Source organism: Aristolochia californica, unplaced genomic scaffold, assembly GCF_029961685.1.
Source record: "Aristolochia californica isolate CCGP_79_NKW_82.1479 unplaced genomic scaffold, dmAriCali1.0.hap1 SCAF_4, whole genome shotgun sequence".
Taxonomy (NCBI): domain Eukaryota; kingdom Viridiplantae; phylum Streptophyta; class Magnoliopsida; order Piperales; family Aristolochiaceae; genus Aristolochia; species Aristolochia californica.
The window spans coordinates 6,844,758-6,867,304 of NW_027182103.1; the positions used below are offsets into that span (position 1 = coordinate 6,844,758).

Below are 22,547 nucleotides of genomic sequence, written 5' to 3' on the forward strand. Positions count from 1 at the left end.
GAAAGATCCATCTAGAACCCATTGTAATATAGATAAGAAGGGTATAGTTAGAGCTAAAATCTAGCAAATATCTTAGGGAGATTGATTGTAAAAGTGTGTACTTGAGCTACATGTGGCTTAAAGAGGGTTGGAATCTCTTTGATATAAATTCCAACTATTAGAGTTAAAATTGTAGAATTTCCCAAGCACAGGTTCTTGGGTGGTGAATACCAATAGGAGAACATTGATAAAAAAAATTCTTGTATTATTCCTATGGTGTGAATGTTTTACTTGAGAAAATTGTAAGATTGCATGTTTCATATTTCCACACCTTAGTTTAATTGTAATTTGTAATTATCAATTCACCCCCCTCTTGAGAAGCCACGTGAGCCAACAATTGGTATCAGAGTAGGCCAAACGTTTAACTTGAGTACAAATCTATTTGTTTTTTAAATCGATTAAATGACATCTCAAAACAATTTCGTTCTTCTTGAAAGACAATTTACCAACCATCCCCCATTGTTCAATGGAACAAATTATGGATATTGGAAGGTAAGGATAGATGACACATGACCAAGAATTGGCCATCTTAACCTCAAAAATTAGAAATGGTATTCTAGTCACACAAGAAGTCATAGAGCTAACTAGGGAAGAAGGAGCAATTCAAAATGAACTCTCTAAGGCCATTAACCTTTTGTTATGTACCTTGGTAAGCTATGACTTCAATAAAGTCTCCACATGAAAGACTGCCAAAGAAATTTGGGAAAAAATGGAGCTCACACATGAGGGAAGCACTAGAGTCAATGACTCTAGAATTAGTTTGTTTATAGCCCAATACAATGAGTTTTAAATTAAAATGGGTAAATCAATAGTTGATACGAACTTTAGGTTCAATGTTCCAAACAAAAAAAGAAAAAAAAAATGTAAAAGCCAAAGTCAGTGTTGAAAGCGTCTCTAATTAAGAAAGCTCCAATGAAGTGAGTTTCATCACTATACACTTACAAGAATTATAGGGAATTTTTTTTTAGAAAAAGCCAAACTAGGATTCAAAATGACAAATCATTTAAGAATTTGATGTTTGTTTTGAGTATGGTAAACAAAGGCATAGAAGAAACAAATGCCCAAATCTAAGTAAGAGCCCCATCCTCAAGCAAAGATCTCAAGAAGAAGAAGAAGAAGAAGGCATTGATCTCAGCTTGGGATGCTATGGTTGATAAGGCTAGCCACTCGGAGGAAGAATAAAGCGAAGTTGGACTTATGGCTATTGAAGACAATGATGAGTCTGTCAAACGCCTAGCCAATACAACCCAAAAGACTGGTCTGTTAAGAAGCGGAAAGCCAAATACTTAACCCAGACCACAAACTCTAATACCCACCATTCCCGGTTTCTGTACCGCTACCCTCCGGGATTCGAACGCCGAACGTGGTGCCCAACTCTAATACTATGTCAAATGCCTAGCCAATACAACCCAAAAGATGGGTCTGTTAGGGAGTGGAAAGCCAAGTAATTAACCCATCAGTGGTGGATGGAACTACCCAGGTGGACGGAACCACCTAGCTCTGACACCCACCCCTACCGCTTCACCCAGGATTCGAACGCGGAACGTGGTGCCCAACTCTGATACTATGTCAAATGCCTAGCCAATACAACCCAAAAGACCGGTCTATTGAGTTGTCTTGGCAAGGCTTTTGACATGGTATTAGAGCTGGGCACCACGTTCCACGTTCGAATCCCGGGTGAAGTGGTAGGGAACGGGAACAATGGGTGTCAGAGCTAGGTGGTTTAGTCTACCACTGATGGGTTAGGTACTTGGCTTTCCGCACTTATCAGACTGGTCCTTTGGGTCATTTGACAGAGTCTACCACTTCTAAAGAGGTAAGTGATTTGGACTATGAAATTGAGTTCAAATTATTATTAAAAAAATCAATTCATAGTCTAAATAGATATAATGAAAATGTAATGATAAAAAACACGAGATTCCAAAGTTCAAAGAGGAGTTTAGTGCCTTGAAGGAAACAAATGAGAGTCATATGTCCAGCTTCAAGACAATGTAGATTGATAGACAAACTATCACGTGATAGACTTGCATTAGTAAAGAAGAGTATTGTACCAGTCACAATTTGCATACTATGTACAACGTAGGTTACAGTCGTGCACTTTGCGCAGGAGGTAGATAGTGCCACATGGAGTATTTTCCTACTTTTGTAGCCTAATTTGGTATTAAAAATTTACAAAAAAAATTGTTGATATCTAAAACCAAAACTTTAAGACTGCCATGTAATCTAAGCTTAGAATAATTACAAATAAATAAATAAATTAAATGGTTATAGAGGAACTGTTACATACCTATAGCAATGGCAACCACAGAGATTAGAATTCCAAGAATCTTTTGCTTTAGGAAAGTTAGGTACAAGGATGAACACATTCTAATTTTTAAAATTTAACAATTATGAAAAAATCTAACACCATCAAATCTTGTCTAAAAAGAAATTAGTGCGTCTTGAAAAGCAAAGTATTCCAAGTCCTTCAAGAACAAATGAGAGAGGGGAGAACCGTGAGGTGCTAAAGGGGTCCGGTTCACGAAATTCTGAGAGGGGTTCATATTCTTCATCTTCACGGGATAAGCAATTGTCAAACGCCTAGCCAATACTATCCAAAAGACCAATCTGTTAAGTGCGGAAAGCTAAGTACCTAACCCAGGTGGACCAAGGGTGGATGAAACCTAACCCAAGTGGATCGGAACCACATAGTTCTGACACCCATCGTTCTCGTTCCCTACCGCTTCTGTCGGGATTCGAACACGGAACGTGGTGCCCAACTCTGATTCCATGTCAAACTCCTAGCCAATACAACCTAAGAGATTGGTTTGTTAAGTGCGGAAAGCCAAGTACCTAACCCATGTGGACTAGAGGCGATTGAAACCTAACCCAGGTGGATCGGAACCACCTAGCTCTGACACCCATTGTTCCTGTTCCCTTCCGTTTCTGTCGGGATTCGAACGCGGAACATGGTGCCCAGCTCTAATACCATGTCAAACGCCTAGCCAATACAACTCAACATACCGGTCTGTTAAGTGCGGAAAATCGAGTACCCAACCCATGTGGACCAGGGGCGGACGAAACCTAACCCAAGTGGACCGGAACCACCTAGCTCTGACAGCAATGCCCTCCAAGGCACTAGTCTCGGTCATCCCCCCAACCGTCTTCTCGTTATCAAATGATATAACTGAGAAGGGATTTACTAGCTGTATTGTGGATCAAACAATTCTTTACTTAGTTAATGGTAAGTATTTCTATGAGGATCAATTGACTTGAGATGTCGAGAGGTGAAAACGCTTGCAACAACCTTAGTCATAGTGAAGAAAATGACAGATTTTGAAAAAATCCAACAAAAACGACACAAAATCCACTAATGAAAATGGGCCGAAAGAGCTCATGTATGATAACCACTAGGTCTTTGCCATTCGGGATTGGACCCGACTTGGTGTCCCTCTATCTTGAGTGGGCTTGGGTGATTCAGGTTGACTTACTTGAATTGTGTGTTGAATTGACTCTAATCTTTCTATAGGGTGACTCAACTATAAATAAATTCAAAAAAATTAAAAAGCAAAAATCTCCATTATGATATGTCATATGCTATATATAATTAAATTAATATTGTAATGATTTTTTACTCACTCATATAACTTTCTACGGGGCAATTCGGCCCATAAATGCAATTAAAAAAATGTAAAAATAACCAAAATATTAAATTTTTGATGTGTAATATGCTATATATAATTTGCTAAAAAAATGTAATGACTTCTAGGGCAATTCTCACTAGAGTTGACTCACTCAAGTCACTAATAACTCGACTTACCAACTAGGTCAGCATTAAATGGGTCCATAACTCTTTTAAAAATAAAATATTCTCTAAAATACTATAAATATATTAATAAAATTATCTAATAATATATATAGTGACATATATTATCAAATAATAAGTACATACATCATTAAGGATATCTAATACTTATAGTTAATTACTAACCACACAAATAAATAAACTATCAATTATTAGCTTAGTTCCATGCATGTATAATTTACTAACTCCATATATAAAAATTCTTTTGCATCGAGCTACAAAAAAAAAAGTTAGATAATGTTTTAAAAAATTGAGTCCTTAGGTTTAGACTTTGGCTAGGAGCCTGAACCAACCCCACGTTAGACCTTGAACCATCAGATTCTTTAAATATAGGGCGATTGGGTACACATGTCAATTCCGACCCTCCGAACCGACCTGTACAATATATAACATGACTCGACTCACTGGAGTCCTGAATCAATTCGACAAGTCACAAATCGCTGACGATGAAAAGATTGAGGCTTAGGTGGAGTCTTGCTGGTTTTTAACCCTACATGTTCAATCAGAATTGGATCATATTCTAATTTAGAATTGTCAAAGAAAAGATTGAGTTTAGTTAAACTAGTTCAAACGCGTGTCAATGCACGAGCAGTTAAGGAGAAAATTTTTATATGATTTTTGACCTATTATTTCATCTGCTCTATTTTTATTTCCAACAAGATCCAAATTTTTTTTCTAAAATTGCGTCGCGTTTGAAACGATTTCCCCAATCACGTTGTAGAATCCCATTTGTAAACGAAATTACCCCATTTGAGTCCCAACTGCTAAGGTGTTTGTTAAGAAATGGCAGCATAAATGGAGTGGCAAGACCTGGAACTTCCCCGTTGTCGGCATCAGAAACTAGGGATAATTTCGGCAAGGCAACTAGAAGGGGTAATCGTAAGCAAAATTGTCTTTGCCGCAATTTAGACTGATGAGATTTGTCCCTGGCAATGGGAATGGGTGAGACGTGACTGCGCGACACCCTATAACGCCTTTCCTATGGCTATAAATAAGGTTTCATTTCTTCTTCCCGTTGCAAACTTTTTTTTTTTTTCTCGCTATAAAGCTTTTGTCTGTCTGAAATCTCTGATACTACAATGGCTTTGGAAAGTTATTCTTCTCGGAATGGGAAATCCCCTGCTAGACATTTCAGCAGTCGTGGACTATGAGTTCCTCAACAAGTAAGCGATCAGCTCCAACTCTTTATTCCATCTTCCTTCCCAGACCTGAGCCAGTAAATGCACGGATCTCGTTTGTGGATCGTTGTTATGTTTGTAAAAACTCTGGCTTGTTTTTGTGCTACATTGTATTTTCTAATACGTTATTGGCTTTCATGTTCACTGCTGGATTTTCATTCATCTCTTTATCATGCTCTTTAGATTTATATTCATTCGTGCACATTGTGTGTCCTTTATCCCTGCAAAAGAAGTCTTGTCTCGTTTTCCTTTGGGTTTCAACGATTAGATCTTTCCTTTAGAAGACCGGATCTAGATATTTTTCCCTTCACTTCGTCGATCCAAGATCTGTGGCTATGTTTTTTCTTTATTTTTAATATCTGTTGTAAGAGTTTGAAGGTATTGGTAATTTCACGACAGTACTACCAACAGTACAGGAAAGATGGTGATCAGTCTGCCACGAAAGCTGGTATTAGCGGTAGATCTACTTTACTATTTGTGCATCTAAATGGGCTGCTTTGATCTGGTTAGTCATGTCTCTAGTGTCTGAGGTTGTATGCTTTGTGGGACTTCTCTTAAACTGGAAGGATCCGGGAATATTGCTGTTAGTCTGTTTTGATTCCGTATATAGATAGTTATTTGCTTTTTTATTCATCAGTTGTGAATGGTGTACTATTGTATGCACTTGTTTCTGGTGCTTGATATGTATGTACTATCGATCAGCCTTTAGTGAAAAACCACGAACATGTCTATTCTATTCATGCCCTTGTTGAAAGTTCCCTTACAGTTGTTTCTTGTGAAAGATACTTCTACTTTTTTGTAGTATCTTTTGAACCATCTCCTGGATGCTACCAAAGGACCCCATCTCACGACTAACTACTTCCCCGCCTTTTGCAGATACACTAGATTAGCCTGAGGATTCCCAAAATTATCCCAACACTTATCTGAGAAGTGATTAGACCTGCTACAGTGAACACACTTTCTATCTCTATGCCATTTACCTCTGCCACCACTATCAATGCCACATCTCCTAGCTCCAATGCCTCCCCGTTTCCTCTTGAAGATGCAGATCGAGTAGTTGAGGAGATATTATGGGTAGCATCAGAACCTTTAGGAGCTTTACCATTTCTAATTGCCCCTTCAACACGAAGAACTTGACTATAAGATTTCTCAAAAGTATGATCTCCATCATCAGTCAGAATTTGGTGTTAAATTTCAAACTAACGAGAACAATAATAATAATCATGGAAGAATAGAAAAGCAAGCACGAAATCAAACAACAAGATTTGTACATGTTCGCCTCAAGGTGAGACTACGTCCTGTCTTCTGCCGTTGCAGTAATCCACTTTGAAGATGAAATAGTTTACAAGAGAAATCGCACACTTACATGTGTTTCTCTCTAGCCTCTCATGCTGCAACTCGAGATGCTCCTCGGACTAAGATGATTAAAACCCTAATAACAATGCCCCTCAATTATAAAGAGAAAATTAGGGCAACCGCGATATAAGAGTAAAATTCCCAAATTGCTCTTAATGAAATAACAGTTAATATATCGTGGACCAGGCAGGGGCTCGCCCCCTACACCCTCTGGAGTGGGGCCGCCCCCTTCCAACCCCTACGATGACATGATCGCGCAGGTCGATCTACAACCAACTCAGCGTAGGGCATTAATTAGGCTCCACAACTTAACATTTGGCTCACACAACGTCATACTTTGGCCCCAACCCATATAGAAATCGTTTATCCTAAATCTGAATTTTTCTCCTTCCTAAGCTCAATTAATATACTGATCTTTTGCAAGATCCCTCTCATCTCTATAAAGTATTATGTTGTTGTCTTATCAATTTTTGACATACTAGAAAACTTTGCATATAACTCATAAATTTTGGACAAGTTAGTTTCATGGGGAAAAAATAGATTTAAGTGTCCCAAGTCTCCTTTGTTGTATTACAACTTATAACTTGATCACTTAGACTTTCCTTCATTCTATTCACTAGCTAAGTTATTTATTGGTTGTCTTTCCACCTCTCAATCATCATTAGATGGTGAAGGAGGAACTTCGCTAAGGAACTTCAGCTTTTGTTTGGCCTTAACAAACATTTTAACAGATCTGCTCCAATTAATTTGATTCTATCCATTTAGCTTAGTAGAGGTTAGTAAAGGTTAGCTTAGTAGAGAAACTTCACTAAGGAATTACTTAATCCCTTGGAAGGTGTTACAACTTCATCAATGTCAACCATTAGGCCCACAGACACACACAGTAGTGACATGATGGTAAATAAAAAGTCATCTCATATAGATGACACTTATGTAATAAGTTTATGATTTATGTCTCTTGTTCACTCTTACTAGGGTGAAGGGTATTCTTCTAATATTAGTACTTTTGATATCTATAAATACAACTTAATGAGAAAGATTAGGGTAATGGACCTCTCCAAATCCTCCCCCTTAATTTGTATTTATAGATATCAAAAGTACTAATATTACAAGAATACCATTCACCCTAGTAAGAGTGAATAAGAGACATAAATCATAAACTAATTACATTAGTGCCATCTGTATGAGATGACTCTTTATTTACCATCATGCCACCACTGTGTGGGTTTGTGGGCCTTTCTCTTGGTTTGTGGGTTTGAGCCAATCTTCCACACACTTGGACGTGTGGGCCTTCCTTGGTTGTATGGGCTTAAGCCCATCTTCCAACAGATATCCCTCTATGAATTTCAATCCAGCACTACTAGTAGTCACAAATTCCAGCATATCAACCACATTTTATCACTCAAAGCACTTACAATTGCACATCCACTTGTCGGCCCCTCACAAATCCACCCTAGGGCTCAATTACCTCAGTACATAAACAAAAAGACCAATCTTTACTCATCAGTGCATCTTAGATGATTACTAACTCATAAATATGCTGATGCAAGCACAATATTGATGATCCAAGCAAAAAAACAGCGGCACCTGAAGAGGTGGGGAGGTACTGGTTTAAGAGAAGAGCTTAAAACAAACCTCTTGGGGTATTGAAATACAAACTACCTAATTTGCAGCACATGCTATCACCTTGAAGGTTCTAGTACGTAGAGAAATAAAAAGCTTCTATCTTTAAATCAGCAGAAAAAGATTGAAACCTTCCCTAAGAAAACTCCTAGACTTAAGAAGGAAGGATGAGTCTCTAACATGACATGCTCTCAAGCGGATTCATTGTTCTGATTCCATGCAAACTAAAGAAAGAAGAAGGATTAAAGAGAGGAGAATAAGAGAAGAACGAGAAGAAAGGGGAAGAAAGAGTCTGTGTAATTTAGTCTCTGCGAAAGAAGGAACTTGGAGAGGAGAGAGAGAAATTGTGGTAAGAAGAGAGAGAGAGAGAGGAGGAGGAAGAGAACTCAAGAATTGAGTCTTGTTGTGGTCGAGCTCGACCCCCCTTCTATTTAATAAGTGAGATTTTTAAAATTACAAAAATGCCCCTGACATACTTAAAACATTTAAAACCCTTTTATCTCCCATTCTACATAACTAAAATTACATAATAAGTCTAGTGACATAATAATGGATGTAGAATAAGATAATATAGAAAACAGTAATATCTACATATGCAAAATGACCAAAATACCCTTCAGTTGCTTCTCTAACAGTCTCATTACCCCTAACCCTCTTATTTAAACAGCTTAAGCGAATTACAAAGAAAAAGTTCATATTTTACTTATGACAAAAAATGATAAATTATTGCATCATTGGACTTCCCTAATTAACATCTTGCTAATTAGAACATCAAGATGCAATACATCACAGTAAAATTATCAAAATACCCCTGAACTATAACAATTGTCTTTTTTTTGAAAAGATAACAATTGTCTTTGGCTGAAGGTTTCGTGGTTTTCCTTGAGTACATCAAATTGCTGACTTGCATGTGTCTGTGCAGTTGTCTTTGATCTAGTTCAATCTTGCATATGTTCTTGTTTATTTCTTGTATTGCTTTGAGAGGCTTCTGCGAAAGTTGATTGCCTTTTTGTTTGAGCAGTTTCTTTAAACTCGATTTGACTAGTTTTTCTGTTGAACAAAGTCTTGTTGTTTGGCTTGGGGTGATGATCTCTTTTCTCTCATATAGTGTATGTTTAAGCTGGGTCCCGAGCTTGGGGAGAAATACAGAATATTGGTAAAAGCCTAAAGTGATGCCTGGTATGCTTATTGTGAAGTGTTAATCTTGTTTGACAGAGTCAAGTAATCTTAAAGGGGGAGAATGGAGGATGTATAATCTTGGCTAAGGGTGTGTTGGATACAACCTAGAGAAGTCTCCTTTTTCTCATCTGTGAGATTTGAGGGTCAGAACAGGATTGAGAGGTCAACCATTTTTTATTTTTTATTTTTATGAATAGTGCATATATTGATAAGAAAAACAAAGGAAAAAAATTACAAACCTAGCATCAGGGGCCTAACTCCACAACAAAGTGTTGGAGAGAAATGCTTGCCTTGGCCAGGGAGTCTGCCAGGTGATTAGCAGAGCACGGAATGTGATTCCATTTACAGCTTAACGGGAAAAATAAATTACATATTTCATTGAACATATATCCCAATGACGTCATGGGGGTTTGTCGTGGTTTGCACACCAATTGATGACCACTTTTGAGAGGTCAACCAAATATTGATGGTGAATTTAACAAATTGACTTATATATTCGGGTCTAAATGTCTGGCACCTGAAGTTGTTCTTGGAAAAAAAGGAGGCAATCAAATGTCTTGGGAGTAACTAGATGGCAGCAGGAGACACAACAAGATACCGTTTGGAGGATGGAATTGAAATCATGACAAAATTTAGTGACAAAAATAGTACCTGTGTGAAATTCTTCGATTATATAGGGAACATATAGCTTAAAAACAGAGACTTGAGAGGATTACTAATGAACATGAGGTGGGAGAAAATTTATACAAAATCTTTTAGTGGAGAGAAAACAAGAGAAGAGATTGGGGGACCAAGGGAATCATCCAAAAACTCGTGGCAGGAAACATATGGTGAAAAACTGGAAAAGAGAACTAAAAGCCAGAACAACTTAACCAATGAAATCTGGAACTCTGATGACTTCCATGACGGATGTAGAATGCCAATCCAGTTCTTACTACACTGGCTGATACAGTTGTTTTGGTTTTTGATTTGCTGTATGTGTTTGGTTGATGCATTGAGTCCTCTGTATACCATGCTCCAGCAAAGTTTATCATTTACTTTCTTTTATTGTTTTTAGGTTGTCAATTCTAGAGGTGGTTTAGGCTTTCACATGGAAACAACTGTAGGGTCTGCAATTACTTAAATGATGATTTTTTTTTTAAAAGAAAGCCCACTGTCATACTGACCCATGTGGTATTTGCTTATACATTTGTTAACTGATAATTTCATTATTTCATCTCAATTCATGTGAATTTGTTATAGATATTTCATTTTTTACTTCTATAGCCAATAGCGTTTATTTCTGTTGGTAATACTGAAATTTTTATTGGATCATTTGGTCTGTGACTTTTATGAAGCCTCCGAGCCTCCTCTAACCCTTTGATCCTATTATTGTGGCAGCCTTGAAGTTGTGATCTATCGTGCTGTAACCAGCACTGAAATATTTTAGAATAGACTGTTTAAAAAAAAACATATTTTAGAGTCGACTGGTGAGTTTAACTTGTTTAGGGCTTTTGTTCTGTGGCATCTTTTCGCTTACAATTGATGTATAACTGGCTTCCTTTTGAATATTAGGTCTGACAGCTGACACAAAATCATGAGGTTGAGGATACAATCCACCAGACTTTGCACAAGCTCATGGCTCTCCCTCGAATATTTAGTTCTATATCTGGCTATAAAAATCGTCCTTTTTCCTATTTATTTAACCGTTTGATTGGTAGCAGCGCTTTACAAAGCTACATCAATCTCTTGCAACAAAGCACTCCACAGGTGAATCTTGAACAAAAATTGGATCAACTTGATGCTAGAGTTGACTCCTCCTGCATTGAAACTATTCTACGGAAATCCTCGGTTGATCATATCCTTGCTCTGAGATTCTTTGTGTGGGCTGGTCAGCAGCCATACCATCGGCATAGTACTCTAATGTATTGCAAAATATCAAAATTTCTCGACATTCCACATCTCTCAGACATGCTGATTGAGCTCCTTAAAACATATAAGGAGGAAAACTTACCGGTCTCTTGTAAAACATTTAAAGTTATCTTGAATATTTGTCGAGAAGCTAAACTTCCTGATCTTGCTTTGAAAATTCTACAAAAGATGAGAGAGTTCAATTGCCGTCCAGATACAGTCATCTACAATGTTGTGATTCGGCTTTTTGTTAATAAGAAGGATATGGACACGGCTGGGAACTTGATGGAAGAGATGGCAGTCATGGGTCTTTATCCTGATTTGATAACGTATGTGGCTATGATCAAAGGGCTGTGTGCATTTGAACGGTTAGAGGAGGCTCGGAGATTGTTCGATGAAATGCTTGTTCGGGGTTGTTTTCCTAACAAGGTTGTGTATTCTGCTTTAATTGATGGGGCATGCCATGCAGGGAATCTGGATATGGCTATGGAGCTGTTGGGTGTAATGGAGAATGCGGATTTTGAGTCTAGGCCCAATGCAGTTACATATACTGCTTTGATTCAAAACTTCTGTGAGAATAGACGAGCAATTGAAGCAGTTAAAATATTAGATCATATGTCATCAGAAGGATGTGCACCAAATTGGGTTACTGTGTCTACTTTGATAGATGGCCTCATTGCAGAAGGACATGTGCATGAAGCCTACCAAGTGGCCGATAGAATTGTCAGAATGCAGACTCTAGGTCTCGAGAAGTGCTATAGTTATCTTGTGGTGGGTTTTGTCCGGGTGAAGAACATTTGGGAAGCTGAGAAGGTTGTGAAGAAGTTGTTGGAAAATGGTGTTAAGCCTAGTGGGCTTGCTATTAGTTCTTTGATTAGAGAACTCTGTTTGATTAAGCGGAGTATTGATGCGTTTGGTTGGCTTGTTGAGTTGGTGAAAGATGATCGCTTGCTGATTATTGATTCAGATCTTCACTCTGTTGTGTTAGCTGGGCTTTCGGAAGAAGGTCATTTTGTTGAGGTTGAAGCCTTGATTAATGAAATGGTCATGAAGGGTGTTCCGGGGAGAGATCCTTATCTCAGTGATGTAGTTAAGCAACTTACTGATGCTGGCAAAGAGTTGTTAGCTTTGAAGCTTATGTCAACTAAAACGCAATCTGGTTGAAGTCTATGTATTCTAGTGAAAGGCCTCATTTTTTTGGTAAGATTTCTCTCACCACAAGTTGAATTCATTGTGATACATATTGAAGCAATGAATGAGAGAGTATCTAGGAGCAATATTTGCAGGTATTTCATATTTCATTCCCAAATTATCAAAATTAAGAGAATGGAATATAACAATTGGTGCAGCCCAGAGGAAAACTAGAAAATATTAATACTAAGTTTTCACTCAAACTATTGAGAACACGTTATGATTTTTTTGCACTAGATTTATAGTTTGCTTTAGATAGAATTTGCAAAATCATTTGCAACAAAGAAAAGAAAAAAATAACTTCATTGATTGTTCATAAAAAATAAGATCTGTATATTGTATTCATTACATTACATAAGAAAATGTTCCTCTATCTTTTGGAAAAGAAAAAAAAACTGCATAATTGACTCACTAAAAATGAAGACTAGCAGAAAATATAGAGGAAAGAGAGAGAGAGGGATGACTAAAGAGATGGATAGAAGAGTTTAGGAGAAAAGTCTGAGGACGAATTTAAAAGAGAAGATGGGAGACTTGATGATCTATCCCATTCCTTGAGCCTCTATTTGTAGTTGAGGAAGGAAGTTTTCAATGACTACAATGCCCTTAGGAATAGAAACTCTCAAAAAGAAAAGTCTTAAGTAGACATAAATCATAATTACACCCTTGTGCCATCCTTATGAGACGACTTTTAAATTACATCCTTTGCCACCTCCTTGACGTTGGGAAGGTATTTTCCTTAATACCACTTTGAGGACTTCTCCAAATCCTCCCCCTTAATTTGTATTTATAAATATCAAAAGTACTAATATTACACGAATACCATTTACCCTAGTAAGAGTTAATAAGAGACATAAATCATAAAATAATTACATCAGTGCCATTTGTATGAGATGACCCTTTATTTACCATCACGCCACCACTGTGTGTAGGGGTGGCATTGAATCAAGCCGGTTCGCCAACAGCTCGAGCTCGGCTCGGTTCGATTTGATTTATCTGGATCTCGAACTCGGTTCGAGATCCGGATAAGGCTTGTTTATGTTAACAAGCCGAGCTCGACCAAACCATGGATTGGTTCGAAAGCTCGCAAGCCGGCTCGTTAACTTAACGAGCGGCTCGGGATTTGGGGAGGGACGTGGGACTTCGGGAAATCGGGGATTTGGGAGCTCTGTCTGAGCAGGAGCGCCGAGCGGGAGGTTGATTGATCTTCCGCTCTCGTTCTCTTGACGTGAATTAGGGAATAGAGATCGCCCTTCGTCACTCGTCAGGCGGTGATTTAGCGAAAATGGAGGGATTTCTTCTTCTTATTCCTCATTTTCACTCTTCGATTCTTTACTCAATCTCAGTCTTGGTCTCCCATTTTTTCCTCTACGATTTCTTCCTCTCTGATCTTCTTCTTCTTCTTCGATTTCTTACTCCAAACTTCTTCCTCTCCGACGGAAGTGACGGAAAGAGGTAGGTTAGTTATTTTATACTTAATCTTTTAGGTTTTTTTTTTCATCGCTGACCTAACACTGATTTTTTTTTTTTCATTTTTATCTTATATATTCTATTATTTATCTTCGATTAGACGAATGCCTCATGCTGATGCTGTTTTAGGAGATCTTTCTTACTTATTTTTTTAAGGCAATCTCATTCTTCCCTACTGTTGATTTTTTATGCTTTTAGTTCTTACCATTCTGTTGTGTTTTATGTTTTAATTGTTTGTATTAATGTTTTAATTCACCACCTTGTGTTTCCTTCACCTTTTCAAGGGGGAATCTCCTGTGAAAGAGCAAACCATATCGTTGAGTGCCTCGGGCACAACAGAAGCAGGGGAGATAGTGCTCTGTATCTGTTTTGATAAGGAGGTACGTACAAGTTCCTACTTGAGCAATAAAGAGATTAAAGTTGTTTTTAGAATGGAGTCAGAGAAAGAAGCTTATACGTAGGGAGCTTATTATCTACAAGTCAAGCATTTTGTGTCTCCAGGCAAGTGTTGCAATTATTTCATGGTCTGGCACTGACATATTATCTACTTGAACTGGTAAAGTTGACATTAATTAAGACCATGCTTTTCAGGTTTTTTTTCTTCAGCAGCATTGTGACACATAACATCTCTTGTTACGTTGGTGGTTTTCAACTCAATGATATTTTTTTAACGAGTTTTATACTTCATTTCACTTTTGCTTTTGCTTGATGAATGAACTGTAGAAAATTTCTTCATCATATGGAATTGTTAAATATGCGTTGACATGATCCTTTTCTCATCATATTCTTTGATCCATCTCTCAGTTTCTCCCTTTTGTTTTTGCTGTTACTGGATTTATGCTTTGCCTGTTACAAGTAGTTGCATACTAGAAACTTCCATGGTCTCAACAAATGAAATACAAATGTAAAATTTTCTCTCTCTATGCTGCTGTTTTATTTCAACTAATTACCTCTATTTTATCTTTTGATATTATTAAAGTCACGACTTAAGTATTGAAAATTGACGGTAATGTATGTGAAATGTAAAAAACGAAATCCTGAATGTTGACTTTACAATGTTCTGTCCATAGGAGGTTGATCGCTTCAGTGATCTAGCTGATTTTCTCCATGAGGATGGTTACAGAGGTGTTTACAAGGTATTTAAGAGAAACTGGCTGTATACACTCAAGTTGTAGTGCTTCATTTCAAGGCCAATGTTCAAGATCTGACTCCCTTAAAAAACCTGTTATAGGGTCGCACAGGGGAAGCATGTGATGGGTGTGCTATTTTTTGGAGGGAAGACCTGTAAGGCTCTTAAATCTTCAAGCTTGTATGAACCTGTCATCTTGGTTTCAGTTTGCTCTTTCCATTGATTTTAAATGATTGTGACCTCTTTTTTCTCATCCTTTCCTGAACCCGTCAAGGACTTGCCACCTGAATCTCACTTCCAGAAATGCCCCTCCCCCCAGAAAGACCATCTTAATGGCCCTGACGCACAGTATTTTGATCTCGGTGGATACAAGCAGGGTGGTGGTTTCCGGAATACACAAAATCGAAAGGAGTAATTTAATCTCCTTCATGAAGCTAGCTCCTCACAGATACGTCAAACTGGGGACCCAAATACTCTCTCGGGAACTGAGCCTGATTTGGACTTTGACTCTGTACGAACAGAAAGGCTGATAGACTCCACCCAAACTCTGAACTCTCACATGGAGCCCGCACATTCGAACTTCTTCAACTCAATTCCAGAAATACCCTCCATCCCAGCCTCTCCGCCTATCCGGACCAAGAATCGAAGAAGAAGAAGGCAAGTGGAAACCGTCATACAAAGGAGAGAATCTAACAGACTTACTGAGAAAAAGAACATGGTTAAACCATCTCCCATTCCAAATGATAGATCTACTCGCGTGGTGAAGGCCCTCCAAGTTGAATGTCATAAATATGATGAAGAAACATGGCAAAATATGATGAGGTTGGCAAGCATATTGGGAGCTGTCTACCAAGGTCAGCTACCGGGAGACAAAATCACATCAGGAGTACAAACCCGAGGTAGTAAATGATTTTGCTATCTTGGAATATCAAAGGTATTGGCGCCGCCCGGAAACACGGCATGATATCAAGCTTCCTCACTCAATTCAAGGCTTCTATAGTAATTCTCCAAGAAACTAAGTGCCAAGAGATGACAAATGCCATCGCAAAGGAACTCTGGTCGTGTCCCTTAATTAAGGGGGCAGTTGTGGATGCTATTGGTCACTCAGGAGGTATTTTTTAGCATGGGACACGGCTCTCTTTGACTATATTAACATAATTAAGGGGCAGTATTCATTGGGTATTCAATTTCGAGATCTCTCTACCGGGAAACTTTGGTGCGTGGGAGGAGTATATGGTCCGACCAGATACAGGGATCAGAATTCTTTTTGGGAGGAACTTAATACTCTTCAGCAGAATTGGAATCTCCCATGGATATTTGCAGGAGATTTCAACGCTATCAGATATTGTCATGAGAAAATGCCTCCGGCAGTCCGAATTTCGGCCCCTATGCGAGGTTTCTCAGATTTCATTGGGAGGTGCGGGCTGGACGAGATTCCCTTATTTGGAAAGATCTACACGTGTTCTAATGGACAACAACAGCCCATTCTATCAAAACTAGACCGATTTTTGGCTTGTCATGACTGGATGCAAATGTTTGAGAACGTCACAGGTAGAGTCCTCAATAAGGTGGGATCTGATCATTGGCCTATCTTGCTGACTACCACTTTTGAAAAATGGGGACCCTCGCCTTTCCGATTTGAAAACTCTTGGTTAATGGAGGAAAATTTTGAAAAACTTATCAATGACTGGTGGGATGTGGGGCCAAACCTAGGTAGACGGGAGTGGGTGTTCCCTCTCAAGCTGCAATTCTTAAAAGAAAAAATTAAAGAGTGGGCGAAGAGTAGACATGCTTCTCTGGGAGCTAAGAAAGGCTCCCTTATCTCTCAAATTGAGGCACTAGACCTGATGGAGGAATAGAGGCACTTAAATTCTGATGTGGTCTCACTCCGAAGCTCTTTAAACAATAAGCTAAATATTATCTTGCATCAAGAGAAGATCCGGTGGAAGCAACGTGCCAGGTTTAGATGGTTAAAGGAGGGAAATGCAAATACAAAGTTTTTTCATGCCATTGCCTCGGCAAAAAGGAGATCCAACCGAATTGCCTCATTATGCATCAACAATGAGGTAACGTCATGTTGGACCTCAATTACTAACGAGTTGGTTAAGTTTTTTACAAGTCTATATTCGGAGGAGTGTACCAACAGGCTGAGGTTTCAGCACATCAATTTCTCCCGTATCTCCACATCAGTTGCCTCACTCCTTGAATCCCCTTTCTCGTCTGAAGAAATTGAGCGGGCAGTGTTGGGCATGGAAAGCGACAGAGCTCCGGGTCCTGATGGATTTAATGGAGATTTTTTGAAAAAGTTTTGGCCCAAGATTAAAGATGATATCAGTGCTATGATCGGGGGTTTTTAAAAAATGGCATAACATTCCGCAGCATCGATGCATCGTTTATCACTCTGGTCCCAAAGAAAACAAATGTGGAAAAACCAGAAGATTTTCTCCCTATCAGTTTAGTTTCAAGTGCATATAAAATTATTGCAAGACTCCTAGCACACCGTTTGAAGGTATTTCTCCCTCTCGTCATCCACAAAGGGCAGGGTGCTTTCCTCAAGGGGAGAGAAATTTTAGACTCTACAATGGCTGCGCAAGTGCTTATGGATCATTTTAAGCGTAACCAGGAGCCGAGAATTGCCCTCAAGATCGATCTCAAATAAGCTTTTGACCGAGTTAACTGGACTTTGCTTGATGAAACAATGGAAAAAATGGGATTTGGAAAAAAATGGCATTTTTGGATAAGAAGTTGTGTGGGCTCAACAACTTACTCCTTGATCCTCAATGGTTCGGTATGCGGATATTTTAAAGGTACGAGGGGGATAAGACAAGGTGACCCTCTATCTCCACTTTTATTTAACATAGTAGCAGAATTTCTCTCAGCTATGTTTTATTCGGCGGTTGACCTTGGATGGCTCTCCCCAACCAGTTCTCATCAGGCTTTTAATATACAGATTTTGCAATATGCAGATGATACCATTATTTTTGGCATCGGTGATATGGATACTGCTAGGAGGATAAAAGCAGTATTAGGGCTCTTTGAAATTGCATTTGGTCAGACAGCCTTTGGGAGGGGCGTTTACATAGTAAGGCAGGCAGATTAATTCTCCTTAAGTCTTGTATTTCTGGCATTCCTAACTAGCTTGCCTATCCTCAGTATGCAAAGTCATAGATAAAGTGAAAAGAAGATTCCTCTGGAGAGAATCAAGTGACTCTTTCAAATATCACTTGCTCAAATGGGATGAAGTCTACCTAAGAGATTGGATGGATTAGGGATTCGGAAATCAAAAGAAATGAACAAAGCCCTATTGCTTAAATGGATTTGGAAGTTCAACACTAATTCCTCCAATCTTTGGAAGGATATGGTTCGGGTCAAGTTGGGCTAGAATATGTCATGGTGGATGTCTGGAGGAAATTGGAGAGGACTATCCTCAATATGGAGATCTATTTTTTTTTTGCTTCTTAAGAACTTCTCATCAGCCTGTAGATTCTTTGTTGGAAATGGCAGATCTCTTAAATTTTGGGATGACTGGTGGACAGGACAGACACCTTTACGGAGCTCTTTCAGCTCTCTTTTCCTTCTCTCCACTCACAGGGAAATTTCAGTTGCAGATGCTTTTGAGGGAGGGGGTGTGAACCTACACCCTCAAAGGGGTTTACAGACACGGAGGCCATGGAAGCCAGCAGCCTTTTAGATGTTTTGAATCATGTCAGAATTAGGCCTTCCAATGAAGACAAGCTCATTTGGTGGCCTGACAAAAGCGGGAAATTCTCAGTTGCTTCGGCATATGGATACCTCAATGGTTGGAATCCGACGCAAAGGGAACATGATATCAACTTCGTCAGGAAACTATGTGCCCCCCTAAGGTAAAATTCTTCATGTGGAGTGCTTGTCAAAGTAAAATTCTCACGGCTGATGTGCTTAGAAGAAGAGGTCACCCATCTATAGATCCACTATGTCCTTTCTGCCAGAATGAAGATGAATCCGCCAATCATACTCTTCTTCAGTGTCAGTTCTCATGGAACATGTGGACCTCTGTTTTATACAAGTTGGAGATTCAGTTTTGTATTGCTGCTAACCTGATAAGCTTCTACAAGTCAATCTTGGGATATCCCCTTCCTGGCCTCGGCAAATTGATTATCTCAGCATGTGCTAGTTTTGTTCCATGGGGGTTTTGGAATGAACGGAATAGAAGGTGGTTTGATGCTAAAAGCGAATCTAAGGATACAGTTCTTGATAGAGTGACAGGGCAAATATCCACTTGGCTATTGACAAAAAAATCTTTCTCCTCTTTCAAGGGCACTGACATTCGAGACAACTGGAGCAATTTGGCGAGGATGCACATTGGAACCAAAATTCTAGTTTTAAAGGAATGGACCCCCCCGAAACTGGTTACCTAAAACTGAATTTTGATGGATCTTCTCTTGGCAATCCAGGGATCGTGGGTTTTGGGGGCGTCATTTCGGATTCATCTGGAAATCATTGTTTTTCCTTTGCTGATCCTTTAGGCACTTCCGACTCAACGTCGGCCGAATTACATGGCCTTCTTAATGGGCTACGGGTGTTTAAAGACAAATGTAGTGGGCCTATCCACATTGAAGGGGATTCCAAGGTGGTGATTGGTTGGTGCAAGCGCAATACTACTCCCCCATGGAGGCACTGGGATATATTCCAGGAGATTTTGGATATTGTATCTTCTTTTTCATGTATTTGGTCTCACATTCCGAGATTTGCAAATTCGGCAGCAGATGTGCTTGCCAAAGAGGGAGCTTTCTTGCAATCTCTTGTTGTAAAATGCTCCCTCCACTTTTGTAATTTTATCTTGTTAATAAAAATTCATCTTCATAAAAAAAAAAATCATTCTTTTCTTTGATTAGCTAATCACTTCAAGTTCTTGAATAATCCATGACAGGAGTCATGCATTTTAAGGAATGTTTATCGAATCCTAGAGTTGTCTTCTGGGACTTGTTTTGAAGTACTACTTTACCTTTTTATCAATTTTGAAAATTTTCTTTTGACTTCATGACTTCAGAAATGACAGAAAGGCACTTTCTGTAAAATTCCTTCATTTTCTAAATGATTCTATATTACAAGGAGCACATGCAAATCAACAGTTTCAGGTTGCTTTGCAGCTCCATCCTGAAATCCAAGTCACCTAATATACATCTCTTTCCTTCAATTCTGTGTGGTGAAATTTTGACTTAAGACATTTTCAGATGAATTTTGAATCAGGGGTGTTGTCATGTTTAAAACGTAGTTGTTTTTATGAGGCTTTAGTTTTATAACTTATACGTTTGTTTAGAATCTTTTTAATGAGGACTTTTCTTCATTGCACTTTAATGACCGTGGTTCAGATACTTACTATACTTTTTATAATTCTTAATAGATGGAAGGAACTGTACTTAATAATGTAAAAAGAGGAGCAGATTGTGGGTATAACTGAATCTGATACTTAAGCTCCTTTTCCGAAGTTGTCATGTATTGGGTGATTTCTCATCTGGTCCTGTTGTTTTGATTTTCAGATAATTATTTGTAGCTACGTGAGAGGACATTCCTCACCAGGAAATCAGCTTCGGTATACTATCTGAAGAGAATGTCAACTTTTTTGGCCAGAAATTACTTGGAAGAATGCTGCAGGGAGACCGGGGTTGCCTTCTCCCATGGTTAAAAAGACGAAGCTCTTGGGTATGAATTGTATAGTGTCACAGATATATCTCTGCCAGGTGCCTGTTTTCCTTTCTTTGATGTGAGCATATTTGTCGATCGTTCCGAAGAAACAATTTCATAACAAGTTTTTCGTTTAGACGTCACAGCATATTCCTCGACTACATGAGTTTTTCTTATTTAATGTGCTCATATATGTCAGTCATTCCGAATGAACATTTTCTTAGTTTTTCAATTACAGGTCACAGCTGAATCCTAGACTAGTTATTTTAAACTTTCAGTATCTTGTGGCCTTATTTTGTCATCTTGAGAATATTTCCCTTTAATTGGTATGAATTATAAAACATTTCCAAACTGGTGACCTAGATTTTATGAAATCTTCATTAGGGTTCAATAAAAGACATGAATCAATTCCATCAATATTGGTTCATCAATTGTTTCGCTTCTTTTAATTAGGATGCAGGGGAAAGTGTCAATGCTCATTTCCCAGCAGAAATGGGGTGGGGCGGAGCCCTATGCATTCTCCCTATTAGTATTGTTGTTGACTAGAGGGCTCTAAGTATGAAGGAGAGAGGGTTTGAACATATTTAAAAATAATTTCGTATATTTTTTTATTATTTAGTGATTTAAAATTTAGCATATAAACAACATTATTATGCAATAAATCTCTTTACACTTCTCTTCCTAATTATTCAATAAAACATGGAGATTCGTAGTGGTTTCACAATTTGAATGTGAGTTAGTCATCGGCTCACAAAATGTTTGTACACCAGAGTTATTTAATATGTTTGGGAGACGAATGTCATTTAAAGTGAATTGTTACAAAGGTCAATTAACCATATTGGTCAATATATTATATACACTCTCATATAAATTTACAATACTTAATTAGGCTTTCTAATCTAGACCAACAAAAGGATGTTTTAGCAACTAACTAGGCCTAAACTTGGAAAAAAGATTTTCAACAGTTCTTGCATATATTATTACCTATGATACACTAGGCTACTCTAGCTTAGACTCAATAGGATTTTTCTCAACAACAAACTAAGTACACCAACTTACACCCTCAGATCGATTTTTCTTAGCAATTAACTAAGCAACACAATTTGAACCTACCAGCTAAGTCTTACAAAGGGTAAACCTATAGGTGGAATAGGGGAAAGGAGGGGGATGAATAGTCAACATTTTAACAAACATCTTACATTTTTTTTAATGGTTCACAACCTAAAGCTATATTGGATTGGTAATCTATTTTCAAGGTGGTTGTACCTTAAAGTTAATTATCTATGTTCAATAATCTAATGACATCTATAGTGGCATGCCCCAAGCTCCCAAATTACAATACTTAATCCAATACCCGAGATTTATGGTCAGTAGTAACTAGGTACAAGCATCTAGACCTACAAAAAGAGTTTTATTTTTTCAACAACTATCAATCGACTTACCAAGCTTTATTAACTTGTTGTAATTTGAGTACAATGATCCTCTATTTATAATAGAAGAAACAAGTTGAATCCAATTACAATTAATTTCATACCCAAAGTTAAACACTAAAAAATAAGTTCTATAACAATTGAACAGTTGAACATAAATAAAGGACTAACATAAATAAAACACCTTTAATTGAAATTTTTTCCTTCTGAAACTAGATTTTGGTACCTTTCATCTAAGTATAATTTTTATTCATAAAATATACTTCTTTTTTAGAGAAAGAATCAGATAGATTTCGGACTCTATAATATGGCCAAACTTACTCTTTCTTCTTTTGTCAACATGACTATTGACTCTTTTGAGATTGATGCCTCACTCTAAAAAAATCAGATTGAGAATTGGTTGGATAGGTAAACAAATAGACTTATATATTTTTCTTTTGATGTATAATTCTATAAATAAAATTGTTGGAATATGGGCTCAAGCCCACACAACCAAAGAAAACCTACACGTCCAAGTGTGTTAGAAGATGAGTTCAAGCTCATAAGACCAAGGAAGG

General features: G+C 38.1%; 1 protein-coding gene across 7 annotated transcripts; it reads left to right on the plus strand.

Moving 5' to 3' along the window:
- The first annotated feature begins 4,889 nt into the window (after positions 1-4,889).
- Positions 4,890-20,842, plus strand: LOC137962869 (pentatricopeptide repeat-containing protein At5g47360-like). 7 transcript variants are annotated; one of them, XM_068809982.1, is made up of 7 exons: positions 4,890-5,046; positions 10,774-12,309; positions 14,052-14,147; positions 14,838-14,903; positions 14,999-15,051; positions 20,280-20,326; positions 20,416-20,842. In XM_068809982.1, exon 2 carries the CDS (start codon positions 10,837-10,839, stop codon positions 12,271-12,273), a length of 1,437 nt encoding a protein of 478 aa, XP_068666083.1. In that variant the 5' UTR covers positions 4,890-5,046; positions 10,774-10,836; the 3' UTR covers positions 12,274-12,309; positions 14,052-14,147; positions 14,838-14,903; positions 14,999-15,051; positions 20,280-20,326; positions 20,416-20,842. The 7 variants fall into 7 exon arrangements, with proteins under 7 accessions (XP_068666083.1, XP_068666081.1, XP_068666084.1 ...); XM_068809980.1 differs by lacking the exon at positions 20,280-20,326; XM_068809981.1 differs by lacking the exons at positions 4,890-5,046; positions 20,280-20,326 and adding an exon at positions 10,614-10,688.
- Positions 20,843-22,547: the final 1,705 nt, after the last annotated feature.